The sequence below is a fragment of the Mauremys mutica genome, chromosome 1, assembly GCF_020497125.1.
Source record: "Mauremys mutica isolate MM-2020 ecotype Southern chromosome 1, ASM2049712v1, whole genome shotgun sequence".
In the NCBI taxonomy this organism is placed as follows: Eukaryota; Metazoa; Chordata; order Testudines; family Geoemydidae; genus Mauremys; species Mauremys mutica.
In genome coordinates this window covers 42,987,149-43,008,649 of record NC_059072.1, presented here as the reverse complement: position 1 = coordinate 43,008,649, position 21,501 = coordinate 42,987,149, and the positions used below count along the sequence as shown (strand labels likewise).

General features: G+C 41.3%; 2 protein-coding genes across 4 annotated transcripts in view; both read right to left on the bottom strand.

Moving 5' to 3' along the window:
- The window catches only part of LOC123353989 (V-type proton ATPase subunit S1-like), an 87,941-nt gene extending 86,806 nt beyond the window's left edge, over window positions 1-1,135 (bottom strand). Inside the window, exon 1 of the mRNA XM_044995574.1 lies at window positions 1,047-1,135. The gene's annotated coding sequence lies outside the window, so the exon portion shown is untranslated. The remainder of the gene's footprint in view (window positions 1-1,046) is intronic.
- Window positions 1,136-1,720: 585 nt separating this feature from the next.
- Window positions 1,721-21,501, bottom strand: part of IQUB (IQ motif and ubiquitin domain containing) — a 47,348-nt gene continuing 27,567 nt past the window's right edge. For all 3 annotated transcript variants that reach the window (XM_044995550.1, XM_044995540.1, XM_044995559.1), the window contains 5 exons: window positions 17,143-17,313; window positions 15,748-15,924; window positions 8,735-8,983; window positions 4,522-4,707; window positions 1,721-2,651 (listed from right to left, as the gene is read on the bottom strand). In XM_044995550.1, the coding sequence (XP_044851485.1) occupies window positions 2,484-2,651; window positions 4,522-4,707; window positions 8,735-8,983; window positions 15,748-15,924; window positions 17,143-17,313 (951 nt within the window). In that variant the 3' untranslated portion in view covers window positions 1,721-2,483. The remainder of the gene's footprint in view (window positions 2,652-4,521; window positions 4,708-8,734; window positions 8,984-15,747; window positions 15,925-17,142; window positions 17,314-21,501) is intronic.

Genomic DNA, 21,501 nt, shown 5'->3' with positions numbered 1-21,501 from the left:
TTTTTTTGATTAAGTTCTATATTGGTGTCTGATGTTCTCCAAAATTCAACCCTCTAGAACCCACAATGGCTCAAAACAGCCATTTTTTAACGCTACTCTAGTGAAAGACTGAAGTTTTGACCTTGTACAAATACAATCTCCTAGTCTTTTCTCTTTGTGAGCTGAAAGGCTAGAAATTTCATTCTCAATGAGTCCATCAGCCAGCCATTGTCTCAGATACATTGTCAAGTATCCAATTCAGTTCATTTTCAACAGAATTTAGCAGCAATTTACAAACATGGGAAGCCTAAACAGCATGTCTAAACAGATACTACACAAAGCATAATTAAAGACTCACAGGTATACAAAAGACCAGCAGGCAATGCATTTGTGCAAATGAGCTTTCCTCCACTGGACCAAAACACTTGTTTTCTTGTGAATTCTATAATCTCCAGATGCGGATGGCACACACAAATTATGAGACCAACAGCTGAGTCCAGATTTGCCTGAACTAATTCCCTCATGCTCCTTGCGGACCAAATATGAGGGTCTATTTTTTAATGGCCACTTTTTAAGAAAAAATAATATACTGTATTCATTTATCAAAGGATGGAATGATATCTACAGGATTCATGCTTTTGCTTTCACCTGTAGCCCCTCTCCGTACAACTGACCCAGTATGAAGTTGTTCAAGATAGGGTAAGTCTGCCTTGGGGCTTTTTACACAACTTTAGGAAACTTCGCCTGTGTTATATGTGCATGTGTATCACCTCAGACCAAACCCACTTAGACAAACCACCAGGAACAAAGTTTTATTCTGTAAAGAAATATAGAACAGGATTACAGTCCAGCAGCCTCCGCTCTACTTGCTTGCCTTGTGCTTCCAACTTCAGTCAGTGTTGAAACTTCCTGCTGGAAGGACAGAGGGGACTTTGTATAACTCAACCCTCTTACAAATATGTTCTAATTCCCACAATAAGTAAACCCCAACACAAACAAGCCAATGTTCTCATTTTCTATCATTTAAACTCCTCTCAGGGTACTCTTTAAGCCCTTTTAGGTCCTACCTGTAAAGAAACGTAGAACAGGATAACAGTTCAGTTGCCTCCTCTCTGCTTGCCTGCTTCGTTCTCACAACTTCAATCAGTGCTGCAACTTCCTGCTTGGAGGGCAATGGTACTTCTTGGCAAGAACCAGGAAGTTCTCTCAACATGTCGCAGCTTGTTGCTCCTAGAGCTGCTGCTGAAGGACACGACCTTTCACCCCCCAACTTTTCCTTTTTTTTTTTTTTATTAAAAGAGCCTATTTTCTGGCTCACAGATGTCCATTCCTGGCATCCAGTCTTGTATTAAGGCCCAAATCCAGCAAAGAACTTAAGTGAATTGGACTACTTATGTGCTTAAAATTATGCATGTGCTTAAGTGTTTTGCTGGATTGCAACCTAGGGGCCAAATCCCATTAAAATAAATGGAAAGACTTTTGTTGACTTTAATAGGCATGGTTAGATCTGGTCTTAAGTCCCTGGTGAATGCACAGTGCTGTTCTAATATGGTTTGCTGCTAAATATATATTTACTTATTTCAACTTTTAAGTGCCTCTACTTCACCATAGGCAATTATACTAGTCAAAGCAGTAAGCCCTTGGAGACTGGGGCCAAAGAAATGCCTAATATAGTAGTTTGAAACAACTGAACAGAACTTTAGAACAATTTCATGTAACTTTTTATTGAATTTATGTAATAGAAATACAAAGGGGAAAATGACATCAGTAAACATATATTTAAGGGAGAAAATTGACTCCTGCTGTAACTTCAGATGAGTTAACCAAGAGATTAACATGTCCCAAACAATCTATTCTTGGTATTACAAAATACAGCCACAATTTTACAAACACTGACATATGAGTAGTTCCACTAAGCTCACTGGGACTACTCTCACGTGTGTTAAGTTATTCCTGTGCACAAATGTTTGCAAGATAAAGGGCCTATATTGGGACAGATAATGAAATCTGTAGCTGACTGTGGATTATGTATTTTTGTTTTTGACCAAAAGGCCTCACCTGTTTAAAACACAGAAGCAATGAATTAAAATATTATAAAAAGGTTTATTAGTAGTATATATTGTTTAAAATAGAAATTGTGTATAAAGGAAATTCTCTAAATCTCCTCAATATTATTTATATTGCAGTAGCAGTAGACACTTAAGGATACAAGACGACAACCTCAGGTTTGAAGAGCTCATGGAATGATTATGATAAATTTTACAAATTATATTCTAAAAATGTTTTATTTTATGTTTAAAAACTTAACACACTTGCAGTCACAGAACATGAAATGCAATTATTACAATAAGTGGTCAGGATCAGAGTATTGGATCCTTGGAAGTTTATCTTGATACATGTTCCCTGAGTACAATTAATCTATAGATGAAACAGGACAATTCTTTACTCCAATTAAGTTAGTCATGTTAATCAATAATTCAGATAACAGCTTTATGTCTGAAGAGTTATGCTTTTGAACCAGCAGGGATAGGCTTAGTTATTAACAGTTCATTTGTATGAGCCTGATCATCACCTTTATGCAAAAATGATGCCATCTCTGGAATCTGAGAGAAATAGTTCTTTGCCAGGATATGTTTGTGCTTTATCCTGTGAATAAATACCATTTCATATGCCTGAAAGGTAAGAAAATCCAAATTTTATTAAATGCAATCAAAATTTCTTATCCATATGTTGCTATATATCCTGTATAGTATAAACACTGCACTAGTGACCTACAAACTGTTTAACAAACCAAACCATAACATTCAAATCCAGACATGTTACTTAATGCAGTAAGATACAGCAGAAGGTAGTCCTGTATAGCAGTCTTTTAAGGCCTCAGTCTGGAAGGTACTGAGTGCCTCCTGTGAAGTGATGACTGCCTTAAACTCCTATTAAAATCATTCAGCATCTCCCCAGACTAGGTCTCTCTACATTTCCTTATTATCTTTTGAGTAATGTGAATTTATTTTTTATTATTATTTTAAAATTTTGAAAATCAAGGGGAGACTGGCAATGCTTAAACTTGTGTGTTTCTAAGCTAATATGTAAGGGAACTTTACCTTAATTGGAATTGGACTGAAGCTTTTATAAATGCTCATCAGGGCATACCATTTAAAATCATTTTGTAGCATTTTATGCAGCCTTGGTTTTGATCCAGTGTTCTATTTCTAGAAGTTCAATCAATTACCCAACATTCTACAAGGTAGAAATGTGTACAAAATACAGTACTATATTTAATTTGATACGAGAATAATTAGATTAAATACACAAAGGATGCTGTGGGTTAATTGAAGCAGCACTGGAATTTCAGTTTTCAGACTGTAGTTCAATCCAGGAGTGTTGCTAATGAAATCACTTTCACAGACCTTACTAAATTTCTGGTGATTAGCAACCCACACAATCATAAACAAATTAACTCTGACATTAAATGCAATGTTAGTCTCTTACTCTCCCTACTCTCATCATTAGTAGCATGGATAGCTATTAGAAGGGAAATGTTTAAACTTTTAAAATTGAAATTAAGTAAAAAAAAATCTATAAAATATTTTGGGTGAGGTTAATTTTCATTTTAAACACAAACTTAAATTTGGGGCCTCAGCTAGTGAAGATTGTTCCTTTGTCTAATGACGTCAAGATTGGTACAGTCAGGCCAGACAGCCACACAATCAGAACTTTTGCCAGCCAAACAGAGGGTAAGAGGGATACTGCTAGTTATATAAACACCAATATGCACAAAAGAGTAATTGAGATTCCAGTTTCCTGAGCAGCCTTGTTGATTTAATGCAAGAGTGAGGACTCAAGGAAGGAACTCAGAGATTCCAATTTGAAATTTATTTTATCTTTTAAAAAGTAATGCCACTAAGTAGTGCCATATGCCACTAAGAACTGAACTGGCCACCAAACAACCACTACATAGCAATGACCTTAGGACACTACCAACATAAACCAGTAGCCTAGAGAAGAAAGACTGTAACCTATTTTACCTGATAAATCTAGTTGTTAAGAAATCTCTTGAGCTTTGAAATACTAAATATTCCAATGTATTAAGTCCAGGTTCCTCAGAGCGGGACCTCTGCCAGGCTACTGTATCTTTAGATAGAGGACTTTTCTTTTGACAAAATATGTAACAGTTTCAAGGCAGTAGTTTCAAGGATTTCCTTAACAAATTATTTTAATTTAATTGATCTTTGATAACAGAGAATAGCAGATTTTGTGACATCATCAACTCAGAACAGCACATAAGCTTTTATAGTCTAATTGCAGGTGATCGAAAATCAAATAAGTGTCAGTGACACTTAAATGTCATCCTTCTGAAAAAGCAGATGTGGACAATCTTACTAAGATCTCAACAAAGGGGTAGTCATTATATACAGGACTATTTTTATGAAGCAGTTATAATGGGCCAACTGAGATACAGAGGACCTAAGTCCAAAATTTTAGTCACATGATTATAATAAAATGCAAAATATATGAAGAAAAATTGCATTAGTTCCATTTTACCTCTTGAAGGTTATGCAGCTTGAGATGTGCTTTTGCCTCATCTTTACTGAGGAGGACTGTGTTCCATGGAGACCATTCACAGTGCTTATCCCATCTGACCATAACCAAATCATGGAGATCATCCCAGGCACTAAGAGCTGACTGACAACCCCAAATGTTCTCCACCATGTACTGTAGATCTTTTTGCTGTAATTGAAACCAGGTTGAGAAGAATAAAGCATGCTTAATTGTACCAGCAACTCACCTTACCTAGCCACCACTTAGGAAACGCTTTGAATTAGAATTATTTTGTGTACATGCCACAGAATAATTTTGGGTAGAGGAGGGTAAACATTTGAGTCATCTAGCCCACCCTACTACAGTATGGGGTGGCAGGATTGATTTAATTCTTCTTAGATCATCCCTAAAAATCAGATTCTAATTTACTCTGGATTATTTCTGTTTATGGCAATCCTATATCTTCTATTGACAGGTTGCTTAATTGCTTATAATTTTAAAGTTTCTTATATTTAATCTACATTGTCCCTGCTCCTGTGTATGCTGATCCCTTGTTTGGTCCTTGCTCATTAATAAATATAACTGATCCTTCTCCTTTATCAGCTTCCTTTATATTTGTATTTTAGAGTTCATAATTAGTTTAAATTTAATAAATAAGTTATGGTACCATTCTATGTTACTGAAGTCAAATTCAGCACGCAGCCAGAATAACCTGGGCTGGAGGATTGGGAGGGGGCAAAATCCAAGTAACTCAGGATGCACAATATCAAGAGGCTCATCCCCTGGATAAGCATGACAGGTTTTGCACTTCTCCCTTCCCACCCCTCTGCTTCTGTCCTACAAAGAGTTAATTATTGTGTAGTGATATTGTTACTCATTCTCTCCATGGGATTGTGACATCCTGCGGTGGTGCTGCAGGATTTAAAAATAGCTAGTGGTTGGCCAGTTTGTACTGTAAGTTCTTTATATATAGACCTTAAATCTGATATTCCCCTCTGTAAAGTCATGTTTCACCTATACTTATTTCACTTTGTTTCATTTATTACTAGTCATCTGAAATCGCTACTAATTATTTTAAAATAGTCTGTGAAGCAAAAAGTGGTTTGGGGCCATAGTTAATGTTGAACTTTGGCAAACTTTTCTATAATACTCCATCACCAAGTTTTCTCTGCATTGGAGTAATGGAAAAATGAAGGAAGGATTTAGTCAAAAGGATTCTTTACTAGGCCAATGGACTTTGAGATAAGGCTTCTTCCATACAAAGCATGAAGTAGGTCCTTTTTCCCTTCTCCCCCCCAAAAAAATCACTTGACTTTAATAAAATAATAGCATTTACATGTTAACAAATCGGATTCCTCACAGGGGGTGATTGGAATCATTCCAAGTCAATACTCTTGCAAAATGTCGCATCCTATACTCTCATGCATCTTGCTTCCAAATCCAGAACCTGGTCCTGCTACCACTGAGACCTTTTACTTGGGGAAAAACAAAAGGGTTCTTTGAATGTGTTGGGCTTAGAACCTTTTTGCCTCTGTTGTGCTAAGGCTGTGTACCCTACTTCCCACACTACTGAGCCTCGTTAAAGCTGGTCCCACAGACCCCACTTTCTTTAGCCTTCTTAAGGTTGGTCTCATCTCCACCTTCACTTTCAAAATATGTTTCTTCCATTTCATAGCAATTCCTTGAGTTATTACTGTACTTTTTGTTGAAAGTCAGACACTAGCAACAAGACATATCAGCAAGCATCTATTCCAAGCAGTAGCTTCTTTTAATGCCACATTGCACATCACAAATGCTTCTTGAACTTGCTGTCATTTTAGTGCCACCTCTTACCATATTTATATGAGGTCCTTGCAAGTAATTTAGATTGGCAATAGTGCTTGGCTCTTCTACCTTATCAGATTAAAGAAATTTTGCTACAGATAAGTTCTGTCCTTCAGAAGACGGGTATTTGATGTTGAAGAAAAATCATTCTGGTTATGGTGGAAAAGTTTGATCTGACAGGATGGTTTTGCTGTATTTCCTAAAGGTGGTCAGACTATGGATTAATCTATATCTTCTCTAGAAGTCCATTCCACAGCTAGGTCCCCTTGACAGATTGCTTTGACCTCTACTCTGAAATACTTTGTGATTTTCATTGTCCCAAAGAAGTGAAACTGCCTTGGTGGCTCACAGATAGAAATTCAATCTTGAATGTAGTTAGGACCTAACCTATTAATTGCTTTGAAGATTAAGATCAAGGCCTTAAACTGGCAGTGGAAGTTGACTGAACCTTAACCAGAAAGATTTTTCACATTGGAGGAATTTTGAGGTGTTCATGGTGGCCGAAACCATGGAAGAAATGGTCAGCCACATTTTGTACCAGCTAGAACTCTTTCCACTGGTTTAGCATTAAGCTTCAGAAACAACAATGTATAGAAATCCAGTCTCAACGTGACAAATGCATTGATCACCTTGCCCAGGTCCTTGTCCAGTAGGAAGGGGTAAAGTTTCTTATCAAGCTGGCAACAAAAGATAAGTGTAGTGCTTTTTAGTTTCTAAAATAAATAGGATGCTCTCATCCATCCTGGCATTAGAGGGAGAGAAGCTGGTGTTTTTTCCTCCTCCTCAGTCCCCTTTGGAAATTTGGAGTGCTTCTGGAGATTCCTCTGGCTAATCATATTTGTTCAGGTAATAAGACTCATTATTACTCTCACCATCTCCTTGATGCATGCTGGGTGGCAGCTGCATAAATAGTACTAGAAGAAGCACAGCCTTCAAATCCATAGATGCTACTGTGAAGTTCCCAAGGCTGGGCTGCCATCACTAGCTGAGGTGAGCTCCTTGCTGTCAGTCATTAAAAAGGAAGTAATGAGTGGGGGCATTTAGTGGCCACCTGTGTTCCTGGCAGATGTAGGCATGTACTTGCCTGTTATTGCTTGTCAGCCCAAGACTTTAGCTGGGGAAATTCCACGAGTCACGTGCATGAAGCAGAGATCCAAGAGTGAGAATTTGTCATAGGGCTTTGGAGAACAGCCAAATTTTAAGGCAAGCAGTAATTTAGTGCCAATACAAAGAATAAAAACTCTCTCTTTTTAGTATTTTTAAACAGGAAAAATACTTAATAAGAACAAACAGAATCTGTATAATCTATTTACTTGTATAATATTTCTTAACATAGGCATGGATAATAGTAGAAGCCTAATCTTCTTCTATTATAGCATTTTTGGTAAAGCACTACAATAAGATATGAAATATGTTTTACACACTGAAAATAGTCAGAAAGTGTGCTTCTATTGTTGATACTGTAGTTTCTTAGTGCCAAAACCCTGAGAAAATTCTGCTAATCTTGGGCTTTTGGATTACTTTAGATAAACTGTGCTTTGAGTGTACCTACTAATTTAAATACTGACAACTAAGGGTTTTTTTTTTTAAAGGTTAAGTGCGTGTGAATGAGGAGGTTGTTCCAAATGTTAACATGTTCATTGATTAATCACATAATTGCCAAGGATTATAGAAGATACTAAATAGTTTAGAAAAGTGAAACTAATTTAAGTAAATCTTAATTCTAACAAATACTTGCAAAATAAAATAAAAAAATCCAGAAACCTCTAGATACTAATCTTCTACTAACTGTAAGATCAAAGGCTCAAAACTGGACTTCTCTGCTTTTTCTTTACCCAAAAACTCAATGGAAGACTTTAGTAATTTTAATAAAATAAATAATACTTTGTATTTCTATAACAGCTTCCATCCGAGGATCTCAAAGTGCTTAACAAATATTAATACTCGGAACACCATTATAAATTATCCTTATTTTATATATTATACAGTGGCATAGTAAGGTTAAGTGATTTTCTTGGCATCACAGAGGCAGTCTGTTGCAGAGCTAAGAATAAATTCAGATCGCCTGACTCCTGGTCCTGTTCTTAGACCTTCCTTCCTCTTTCCTGTTTTTATTATTTTACAATCACTTTTGAAAGTCTAACCATACTTTAAGATAGTACGAGTGTTTCTTTGTATTCATCTATTAAAGAGAGAACCGTTTGTTCCATATTGCAGGGAGAAATGTATGTAGTTTTTGGTTATCACTGTCTAAAATTAGAACTACCACCCTATGGAATAACTTAGACCAGTTGCTGTTAGCATCAGTGATATATACACAGAAACAGGGAAAAATGGTGCTCAACACAAACACATTAATATTCACTATCAACACTATTCTTTCACACAGTACCTGAACTACATAAGCAATTTTAGCATCATCCTGGTAATCAGCTTCAGATTTTCTGAGATTTTTTAGCATAAGCTTGTATTTCAAAAAGGCTTCTCGATGCCGGGCCTCATTATCGAGCTTGCAACAACGGCGACACCTGCCGACAGTGCGTGAATTAGCAGGCACAGAGAATTCAGTAGAGGGCAAGTAACTTTTGCAACCACGACAGAAGTAAATGTTTTTATAAAGCTTTAATGGATCTGGTGGAACCTGAAGAAGGACAATAAGAAAGATGCTCTTATATATATATATATATATATATATATATATATGACTGAATGTTTTCCTATTAAATGAATGAAGTTTTAACATTACCAAGAACATATAATGCCTTACAGTACACAATACACCTATTGGCTAATTTTGCTAAGGCTTTACATGCAACTTGATGGCATTTCTCTGTCTGTACATAGTACAATAACTTTTGAATGCCGCATTCGATCAATTCCCAAGTCTCAGGGAATGTTCTAGACATCATTGGCCAATATCCTATTGATTTGGTGGAGAATCAGAAAATGGGAAAAACGGGAGACACATGGAGACCTGCCACCTGATTATCCCAGTCAGAGCTTCACTGTCTATAGATCAAAAAACTGATTGATGCCACCCATTAACACCTTCATCTCTATCTCATTTTTGCCTATCCTCCCTAAAGTTTAAAGTGTTGACACCTTGAATGACTTATCTCATAGACAAAAAGATTAATAAGAGGAAGAGAACAACCGGGGGCACTGGAGAATGCATGTGTACACATGGCCACTGGCATAGGGGGTGGGGGAGAAAGGGGAACCCTGGTATAGAAAGGAGGAGGGAAAGGGAAGACACAGAACCCTTGATGGGGTAGGGACTGGGGAATCCTGGTATTTGGTAGAGGACAGAATGAAGAGCACATCGAGCCCCAGGCATGAGAAGGTGAAGTTGCAGGGAGTCCCTGAAATAGATGGAGATGGGAGAGTGGCATAAGGGAACTTGTTGGGTGGAATGGAGGAATGCAAGGAGCCTTTGGAGTTTGCAATAAGCTTGGCCCACACAAGCGACTAAGTGTGCAACACTTAACATTAAACATGCCTTTAAGTTTCAAAAGGCAGCAATACTTATCTGAAATTTAAAAAAAATCAGTTTAGCTATTTTTAAACATCCTTTGCTCTTATTGTATTTATTAAAATATTTAAAGAACAAAACAACTGATTTTATAGGACTAGATTAAGACCTCAGCTATTATGGTCCAAAGCAGAGGTGGGAAAACTTTTTGGCCCGAGGGCCACATCTGGGTGGAGAAATTGTATGCAGGGCCATAAATATAGGGCTTGGGAAGGGGGTTGGGGTTTGGAAGGGAGTGCGGGATGCAGGAGGGGGTTTAGGGCAGGGGTTGGGGTGCAGGAGGGGTGCATCGAGGGCTCAAGGCAGGGAGTTACGGGGCTCATGGCAGGGGGTTGGGGTGCAGGAAGAGTTCGGGGTGTGGGCTACGGCCCGACGCTGCTTACCTCAAGTGGCTCTGGGGTGGCAATGGCACACAGTGGGGTTAAGGCTCCCTGACTGCCCTGGCCCTGTGCCACTCCCAGAAGTGGCCAGCATGTACAGCAGTGGCTCACCTGCAGGTACCACCTCCAAAGCTCCCATTGGCTGCAGTTTCCCATTCTCAGCCAATGGGAGCTGCGGGGGCCGGTGCCTGCAGGCGAGGGCAGCACACGGAGCCCTCTGCCCCCGTCCCACTCCCGGGGCTGCAGGGATGTGGTGCCGGCCGCTTCTGGAAGTGGGGCCAGGGCAGGCAGGGAGCCTGCCGGCAATCCCGCGGGCCGAACTGAAAGCCCTGATGGCTCGGATCCGGCCCGTGAGCCGAAGTTTGCCCTCCCCTGGTCCAAAGCAAATTACTACTAATTGTATGGAACCAGATACTAAGCAACTGTAGAAATACAACTGAATGGGGAAAAACAGCACAACAGGACTGCTGTAAATCACCATGTAATCTATCAAATGCAATGTATCACATGAATCAAAATATAAAAGCGAAGATTATGGGCCCCTTACTATTTGGGCATGTGAGGATTAAATCATAAGGGCTAAATGTTTCCCGTTTTATAAAAACATGCAGAAGGGAAGAAAAAATGGTTACCTACCTCTCGTAACTATTGTTCTTTGAGATGTGCTGCTCATGTCCATTCCATTCTAGGTGTGTGTGCGCCCACGTGCACAATCACTGGAGATTTTTGCCTTGGCAGTATCCATAGGGTTGGCAGTGGCACCCTCTGGAGTGGTTTGCTCATGCATTGGTATATTAGGCACTGCCAGCCCATGCCCTCTAAGTTCCTTCTTGCCGGCAACTCCGACAGAGGGGTAGGAGGGCAGATAATGGAATGGACATGAACACATCAACACATCTTGAAGAACAACAGTTTTGAAAGGTAGATAACCATTTTTGTTTCTTCAAGCGCTTGCTCATGTCGATTCCATTCTAGATGACTCACAAGCAGTATCCCCAGAGGTGGGCTTGGAGTTCATGATCATTTGGCTTGCAACATTGTTATATTGAAGCCAGCATCATCTTGGGCCTGCTGGGTAAATGCGTAATGAGATGTAAACATGTGGACGGAAGACTAGGTAGCAGCCCTGCAGATATCCTGGATTAGCACCTGCCTTGGCTTACGAAACGGCTTGGTCCTTTTGATGTAGAAGGCTAGCACCCTCCTAATGTCCAGAGAGCACAATCTGTGCTCCTCCTACGACTAATGAGGTTTTGGAAAGAAGAAAGGTAAATATATGTCCTGGCCCATCTGAAACTGTGAAACCACCTTGGGCAGGAAAGCCGGGTGCAGACACAGCTGAACCTTGTCCTTGTAGAATACCGTATAGGGCGGCTCCGGGGTAAGAGTAATCTCAGACTCTGCGGGCAAATGTTATTGTGACCAGGAATGAAACCTTCCAGGAGCGGGGGAGAAGGGAGCAGGAAGCTAGAGGCTTGAAAGGGGGATGAGCTACGACCATGTCCATTCCATTCTAGGTGTGTGTGCGCCCACATACACTGCTTCCATTTGGCCATGTAGGTCGCCCTGGTGGAGAGCTTCCTGCTGCCCAACAGGACTTCTTGGACATGGGCCAAACATTCCTGTTCCTCCACATTCAACCATGCAGCAGCGAAGCGTCAGGTGTAACACTGCCAGGTTTGGGTGCAGAAGACTGCCATGGTATTGGGACAGCAGGTCCGGCCGGAGTGACAGCTGTAACAGGGCGGCCACTGAGATGTCCAGCAGCATGCAGAACCAGTGCTGGCATGGCTACGCTGGCACTCTAAGGATAACCTTTGTCCTGTCCCACTTGATTTTCATGAGGACTCTGTGGATTAATAGTACTGGAGGGAAGGCATACATGAGGGCCCCCGACCACTGGAGCAGAAAGGCATCTGACAGGGAACCTCTATTGATCCCCCAAATTGAGCAGAACATGTGGCACTCTCTGTTCTGCCTGGACGTAAGCAAGTCCACCTGGGGAGTCCCCCACCTCTGGAAGATGATGCTAACCATCTCCGGATAGAGAGACTGTGACACTATACCCCATATTCTTCAGAGAGATATTATTGTGATATGGTTATGGCATAACTATAATGTACTTTATGCAAGATAGGTCATGTAAGATATCATTGAAGAAGTTATGATTTACTGAATATGATTATCCTATTTGTATGCATGTATCATTTTGTATCTGAAGTCAGGAATATTGTCTATGCATCTATTACAAATGTGTTTACACCTGGGAAACGCCCACTAGGCAGAATGCAATCAGTCTTGATGGCTGGCTGGGAAGGGCCATTAGGAAGAACAACAGGTTTTAGAAGAAGCTAATCTCCCACTGGGAAGCCTTCCTGGGAAGCCTTCCTGAGGCTGCTACAAACAGCTTCTGAGTCATGGCTGCTGTGACCCTACAGGGACATGTGACCAAGTCACCTGGTACTGGACTCCATCTTGAAATACCACTGTTTTTCCACTGACCGGACATGGGAACCAAGCTTGGAGACAAAGGGTTCCCGCCATATGCAAAAGCTATTTAAGGCAGGGGAGTGACATCATCGTGGTTCTTCACTGACTCCACATCCAAAGAGATTATTGGAAACACATGGGGTACAACGATTGGACTAGGGGAGAAGAGTTAGACCGAGCCTAGAGGAATTTCTAGCCTGTGAAACGAATACCTGGGGTTTTTAAGCTGCAAGCAAGTGCAGCTGGCCCCTCAAGAATCTTTGCAAACTGACTAAATCAGCAATTTAGGGGGGAGGGATAGCTCAGTGGTTTGAGCATTGGGCTGCTAAACCCAGGGTTGTGAGTTCAATCCTTGAGGGGGCCACTTAGGGATCTGGGGCAAAAATTGGTCCTGCTAGTGAAGGCAGGGGGCTGGACTCGATGACCTTTCAAGGTCCCTTCCAGTTGTAGGAGATTGGTATATCTCCAATTATTACCTTTAGCAATTAGGGTGAGAATTTGCTACTCATATCCAATCTCTAATATATTAAGCTTAGATTGCATTTTTGTTTATTTGCTAGGTAATCTGCTTTGGTCTGTTTGCTATGATTTATAATCACTTAAAATATATCTTTTGTAGTTAATAAACTTGTTTTTGTTTTGTCTAAAACCAAAGCTGTGACATAAGGCACTCCAACCAACCCTCACGGGCAGTAAGAAGGAACTGAGACGGTGTAGGGCCGACAGCGCCTAATATTCCGACGCATGAGCGCGGCACTCCAGAGGGCACCACTGCCGACCCTACAGATACTGCTATGGCAAAAATCTCAGATGCCTGTGCACAAGGGCGCACACACACCTAGAATGGAATCGACATGAGCAAGCACTCAAAGAAGAAAATAAAGATGTCATATGTGCTTCTTCCCTCTCACTATGCTCTGCAGGACCAGTGTGTGTGGACAGGGGCCAGATTCAGATCTATAATTGGGCTACTTTCATCAGCTTGGCAAGTCAGTCCCCATGTTTAGCCAGTTGACATTTTGAATGTGTTCCTCTGCTTGTCTCCACTGCTTGGCTGCCATTTAGCAGCCATCCTGTTTGTAATGTTGTCTGTACCACATGCCAATTAGAAGGCCTGTGGCACCAAATACAAACATAGCTACATCTGTAACGTTTAACCCACCTGCAGATAACCTGATTCCTCAGAAGAGACAGATCTCACCCCCCCAAGTCTTGGCTATGACTGAGCTGCCGTCTGCCCTGACTACCACAAAGTTACTGCCTCGAGGTCCCCTGTCCCTACTCCCTGCTGCTGCATAGCCACTACATGCTGGTTATTGATACCCAGTCACAGCTTACTGGGTCCCCCTACCCTGGATGCCAACAAATCTCCAAGGGATTGGGGGACTCAACAAGCTGCTCTTGGTCAGTACTGGTTGCTACGTAAAACAAGTCCGCCTGAATGCCTGCAAGAAGGCAGAAAGCAGATGTAAGGAGCAGGAGCAGCAGCAATACCACCCTAGAAGCACAGGAGGAGCAACTGCATAGGCAGCAACCTGATCCCCACCCAGGGGAAGGTGAGCATGCCAGGCCCAGTGAAGCATCATACCCCACACAAGGCAAACTGAGCCTAATGAAGTCTGAGGGCATCCAGGATCCACTGAGGAGAAGCCAAGTTCAGCGAACCATCTGTGTCAAACAGTTGAAGCTTTTTATCCAGACTTTAGTCTAAGTGGGAAGTGGAGCTGGTTGCTTAGATTGATTGTTTGCTAGCTTCTTCACCACTCCATAGCTGTGGCCCCTTTTCATGAGAGAATCATGGGTCATACAGTTTTAACAGAGGAGTGGATGTGGCTGTGTTGTGTTGGAATTATCCAGTATAAGCACTTTTCCCATTTGTGCATCCAACTATGGTATTTCTGCAGCACTGCTCCACTACATCCTATTTACCAAGGAGCCCGGAAGATAAGTCTTAGACTAGGTCTTGTTGTTTAATGAATCAATTGTTTCACTGAATGAGTATTGCTTCTAATGGCATGGTAAGTATATTAATTTGTACATATATTTATGTGATCATAAGCCTTATCACACATCTTTAATTTTGTACAATATACAGTTTTTGAGGATACTACTAAATAATAATTAATGGAGATATCCTATCTCCTAGAACTGGAAGGGACCCTGAAGGGTCATTGAATCCAGCCCCCTGCCTTCACTAGCAGGACCAAGTACTGATTTTGCCCCAGCTCCCTAAGTGGCCCCCTCAAGGATTGAACTCACAACCCTGGGTTTAGCAGGCCAATGCTCAAACCACTGAGCTACCCCTCCCCCCATAGAAGTACACAGCAACTAAGTCTCTTGGTCAGGCTTTCATTATATCCCACTTTGATCACTGCAATCTTTTCCTTCTTTGGCCTCCCTAAAACTCTCATTTTCCCCCTCTAGTCCAAACAAAATGCTGCAGTGAAAGTCATCTTCCTGCTAACCATTTTGATCAAGTCTCTTTCTTTGAATCTCTCTACTAGTTCCCCATTTGATATTGCATCAATTGTAAGTGTCTTGTCATCACCTTCAAAGTTCTACATAATTCTGCTGCTTCCTACTTACCTAAGCTTGCCTTACTTCACTCCCTACAGCTCCTGTGCTCTGCAAATGCTCCCACACAGAGCACCCATTGGTTAGAGTCTCAAAAAAGAAAAAGCCTCCATGTCATCTTCTATACTGCTCTCTATATGTGGTATGACCTTCCTGAGCTCATCTGTGAAGCTTCTACCATTTCCACATTTTAGTTCCTCTTGAAGACCCACCCCTGCAGTTCTACCTATGGCCAATCTTACATTAATAACAAGAAAAAAGCATATGATGTTTCCCATTTCCTCTCTCCCATTACCTTGTGCCTGACGGCCTTAAAACTACGAGTTCCTTGGTAGAAAGACTAGTTTTGCTTCTCTGCCTGTAAACACTGAACACATAGTGAGCACTACCATAGACAAATATCATGATTATAATAGAAGAGAGAAATACCTTAAGTACTCTAGCAACCTCAGGGTTAAAGACTGGAGTTTTAATATACTGAAGAAATAATGTGCATATTCTTTTTCTGAGTCCTTCTAGATTGCATTCTTTCACGCCTCGCATCATAAGATCAGCCTCTCTGTCAATTAATTCCACTATTTCATGGGTGAGTTTACACTCGTGTTCCTACAGAAAAACAAATAAAGTTACAATACAGATACTTGCTGATAAGCCACTAGATTTAGAACAAATTGATATTAAAAAAAACCATGCAATATATATTCTATATATCATTTATACTCTAAATGTATGCATTAAAAAGAAGCTTAAACCCTTCTGTGTCTTGGGAAGCATGCCATATAGAATATCCAAAGAAAGGACAGTAGTATATAGCTATGTGTGTGTTATATATAACACCAACAATATCAGCATAATGTTCTGTGGTGAAATCCCTGCAGGTTTGACAGAGAATTATATAGTAGAAAAATATTCTCTTCTGATGCTACCAACCTTCCTCTACCACTATCTCAAAAACACAGAAAGGGAGATGGATGGTGACAGGTAAATGATGCCACTTAAATTCAACCTTTGTTCCTCCAATAAAAATCCTGATTCTACATCAATTCCAGTTTTCCCCAGAATGCAGATTTGATCTGGATCCTTATTATTGTGAAACCAACAAAAAACAATAACTATAAGCTCATTCAGCAGCAGTTGATTAACCAGCACTATTTCTAGAGCTGTTCTGACTTTGGACCCAAGGCAAAATCCTCACTTTGGCTTCATTAAGATCAGGATCAGGCTCTTCTATTCTATTGAGGTACAAGTACCATCACCAAGGTTGCTGAGTACACCTTCATGATGTTCAAACAAGGAAATTAAAAAAAAAGTGTGTTAATTTTTTCTCTCCACTAAAAAGGGGAGAGGAAATCAATGTTTGTGAGACAGAAAAATTGCAATCCAAACCAAGAGACATTTCATAGCCAAGCTTCTGAAAAGGTATTTCAAATACTGCAGCATAAAAAATAAATGAATAAATAACATTAAAAGTATCTCTCCTGGTTTTATCCAATTACTGTAATTATTAAACTTCATACTAAAACTGTATTAAAATTTAACACAAATTTAACATTACAGTGGAGGGTTATAACTTTAAAATTCCCTTAAGAAATCAATACTTATCATACAAAGTGGTAGTGAAACATGAATTTATATTAAATTGACCTTTCATAATTTAACAAATAGCACTAGTTAGCACACTAGGCTTTCGTTCATGCCACCACATCCTCACAACTGTTTGCCAAGAGAATCCTTGCTGATGTGTCAGCACCAATTAAATGACTATGGCTCTAGGTATGGAACGTATAACCAAAAGCTAAACTTAATGGGAAGACCAAAACATACCTTCACTGTATGTTTGAGTGTTAACAGCACATCCAGCCTCTCATCTTTTGGGAGGTCTTTCATACTAATGCTGCGGTAAATCTCAAGCAGTTCTCTGGAACGTAGTGTAAACTGTGTATCCATTTCAGTTATTTTTCCATCATATGCTTTCCATCTTTTTGGCTCTGCACACTTCAGAAACAATTTGTATCAATCAGAGTTATTTTAATTTGATCAACAGCCGAAAAAGTACATTGTGTTACAAAATGTCTTTCCTTAATAAACAAGGACTCAGCTTTAACACTTATCTAATACAGAAGGCTCTTTCTACCATCAATATATCCACAATATGTATTGTACCCTAGAGTAAAGTTTCAATATTATATGACTTGTAAAAAAAAAAAAAAAAAAAAAAAAAAGCAGGCCATAATAATTCAGACTTACAACATACTAAAAATAAAGGACATTCTCCCACAGAGAAATGGTTTGTTAGTTTAAAATGAACTTACTGAAAGTGGTACTGGAATACACGCTCAAGATCTGATCCTGCAGTCATTAATCAGGCAAAACTGCCACTAAAGTTAATGGGAGAACTGCCCGTAAGGACGGCAGGCTTAAGCCCTTAAAACCTATTGTGCAGTGGAATATTTTCTGGGAGATGTTATTTAAGATGAAATAGTATCACTGGGTTGTAAAAATGGCCAGTTTACATATATATTGGGTCCAAGCAATCATAGAATCAAAGAATATCAGGGTTGGAAGGGACCTCAGGAGATCATCTAGTCCAACCCCCTGCTCAAAGCAGGACCAATCCCCAACTAAATCATCCCAGCCAGACCATTGTCAAGCCTGACCTTAAAAACCTCTAAGGAAGGAGATTCCATCACCTCCCTAGGTAACCCATTCCAGTGCTTCACCACCCTTCTAGTGAAAACGTTTTTCCTAATATCCGACCTAAACTTCCCCCACTGCAACTTGAGACCATTACTCCTTGTTCTGTCATCTGCCACCACTGAGAACAGTCTAGATCCATCCTCTTTGGAACTGCCTTTCAGATAGTTGAAAGCAACTATCAAAATTCCCCCTCATTCTTCTTTTCTGCAGACTAAACAATCCCAGTTCCCTCAGCCTCTTCTCATAAATCATGTGCTCCAGCCCCCTAATCATTTTTGTTGCCCTCCGCTGGACTCTCTTCAATTTTTCCACATCCTTCTTGTAGTGAGGGGCCCAAAACTGGACACAGTACTACAGATGCGGCCTCACCAATGCCGAATAGAAAAACACGTCCCTCGATCTGCTGGCAATGCCCCTACTTATACAGCCCAAAATGCTGTTAGCCTTCTTGGCAGCAAGGGCACACTATTGACTCATATCCAGCTTCTTGTCCACTGTAACTCCTAGGTTCTTTTCTGCAGAACTGCTGCCTAGCCACTCGGTCCCTAGTCTGTAGTAGTGCATGGGATTCTTCTGTCCTAAGTGCAGGACTCTGCACTTGTCCTGGTTGAACCTCATCAGATTTCTTTTAGCCCAATCCTGCAATTTGTCTAGGTCCCTCTCTATCCTATCCCTACCCTCCAGCGTATCTACCACTCCTCCCAGTTTAGTGTCATCTGCAAACTTGCTGAGGGTGCAGTCCATGCCATCCTCTGGATCATTAATGAATATATTGAACAAAACCGGCCACAGGACCGACCCTTGGGGCACTCCGCTTGATACCGGCTGCCAACTACACATGGAGGCATTGATCACTGCTTGTTGAGCCCGACAATCTAGCCAGCTTTCCATCCACCTTATAGTCCATTCATCCAGCCCATACTTCTTCAACTTGCCGTTGAGAATACTGTGGGAGACCGTATCAAAAGCTTTGCTAAAGTCAAGGAATAACACATCCACTGCTTTCCCCTCATCCACAGAGCCAGTTATCTCACCATAGAAGTCAATTAGGTTAATCAAGCATGACTTGCCCTTGGTGAATCTATGCTGACTGTTCTTGATCACTTTCCTCTCCTCTAAGTGCATCATAATTGATTCCTTGAGGACCTGCTCCATGATTTTCCCAGGGACTGAGGTGAGGCTGACTGGCCTGTAGTTTCCCGGATCCTCCTCCTTCCCTTTTTTAAAGATGGGCACTACATTAGCCTTTTTCCAGTCATCCAGGACCTCCCCCAATCGCCATGAGTTTTCAACGATAAAGGCCAATGGCTCTGCAATCACACCCTCAGATGCAGTCCAGCTTTTCTAAATAGTCCTGAACCACTTCTTTCTCCACAGAGAGCTGGTCACCTCCTCCCCATGCTGTGCTGCCCAGTGCAGTAGTCTGGGAGCTGACCTTGTTCGTGAAGACAGAGGCAAAAAAAGCATTGAGTACATTAGCTTTTTCCACATCCTCCGTCACTAGGTTGCCTCCCTCATCCAGTAAGGGGCCCACACTTTCCTTGACTTTCTTCTTGTTGCTAACATACCTGAAGAAACCCTTCTTGTTACTCTTAACATCTCTTGCTAGCTGCAACTCCAAGTGTGATTTAGCCTTCCTGATTTCACTCCTGCATGCCTGCGCAATATTTTTATACTCCTCCCTGGTCATTTGTCCAATCTTCCACTTCTTGTAAGCTTCTTTTTTGTGTTTAAGATCAGCAAGGATTTTACTGTTAAGCCAAGCTGGTCGCCTACCATATTTACTATTCTTTCTACACATCGGGATGGTTTGTTCCTGCAACCTCAATAAGGATTCTTTAAAATACAGCCAGCTCTCCTCATGTTATTCTCCCAGGGGATCCTGCCCATCAGTTCCCTGAGGTAGTCAAAGTCTGCTTTTCTGAAGTCCAGGGTCCGTATTTTGCTGCTCTCCTTTCTTCCTTGTGTCAGGATTCTGAACTCATGGTCACTGCCTCCCAGGTTCCCATCCACTTTTGCTTCCCCTACTAATTCTTCCTTGTTTGTGAGCAGCAGGCCAAGAAGAGCTCTGTCCCTACTTGGTTTCTCCAGCACTTGCACCAGGAAATTGTCCCCTACACTTTCCAAAAACTTCCTGGATTGTCTGTACACCGCTGTATTGCTCTCCCAGCAGATATCGAGGTGATTGAAGTCCCTCATGAGAGCCATGGCCTGTGATCTAGTAACTTCTGTTAGTTGCCGGAAGAAAGCCTCGTCCACCTCATCCCCCTGGTCTGGTGGTCTATAGCAGACTCCCACCACGACATCACCCTTGTTGCTCACACTTCTAAACTTAATCTAGAGACTCTCAGGTTTTTCTGCAGTGTCAAACTGGAGCTCTGAGCAGTCGTACTGCTCTCTTACATACAGTCAATCAGTCAAGCATTTATAATTCTGATAACAGTAGTTCTTGGCATTTTTGGACTTTCCATTCATAAATTTGAAGAAGATCAAGCCCTATAATAGGTGTTGCTATTGCTGGACCTCAAGTTCTCTGTCTCCTAGATCCAAGTGTGTTAGTGCCACTTTCACATTTCAAGAGAATAAGAGTATGGGTATGTCTACACAGCAATGTAAGCCTAGAGTTAGTGGGACTTGAGTCAGCTGACCTGTGTCAAGGAACCTTGGGCTTGAGAACCTACATTGCATTTTAAGAGTAGGTTAAGAATTTTCTGACCCATGCTGAAACCTAAGGCTCTGGCATCCACACTGCAGTGCACAGACGTGAGTCAAAGTAACTGTCCCACACTGCCTGGTGCCCTTGCACCTACCAATGTCACTGCTCTAGCCTTAGGAAGGTGGTGCACTGGGGAAAAACTCCACTGCCCACTCTGCATGTTATAGGAAATTTGAACTGCCTGCCAACACAACCTGCCGAGCAATCCTTGTGTTCTGTCTCTGCCAGCTACCAGAGCCAGCCATGTGGAGGAGGCGCCTGTTCATGAACTGCTCTTGCTTGTGCTTTTACTTCTGTGTCAGGAAACTGGCAAAGCATCTGCAAGGTGCTGATGGACATTTCAGTGGCATTTTCCGTCTCACTAAAGGTCCCTGATGGATCTGTAGGAGGAGGCGGTGGCAGAGGAGAACCCTGGTATTGTAGACTCTCACTGGCAGAAGCTGCTCAGTATAATTGGCATAGCTACTGATACCCCCTATGTAGACTGCTGCTTCTAGTGCAGGGCCACAAGCACAGACTCGTGAGACCACATTGTCATGCAGACGTGGGATAACCAGCACTGGGACCAGAACTTCTGCATTAAGAAAGCTACATTTCTGGAGCTTTGTGAGCAGCTTGCCTCCACCCTCCAAAAGAGACACACATGAGGTCACCCTGGCCAGTATAGAAGTAGGTTGCTATAACTGTATGGAAGCTGGCTAGCCTGCTACAGGTCCATTGCCAACCAGTTTGGGGTTGGAAAGTCGATTATCGATACAGTCGTGGCAAAG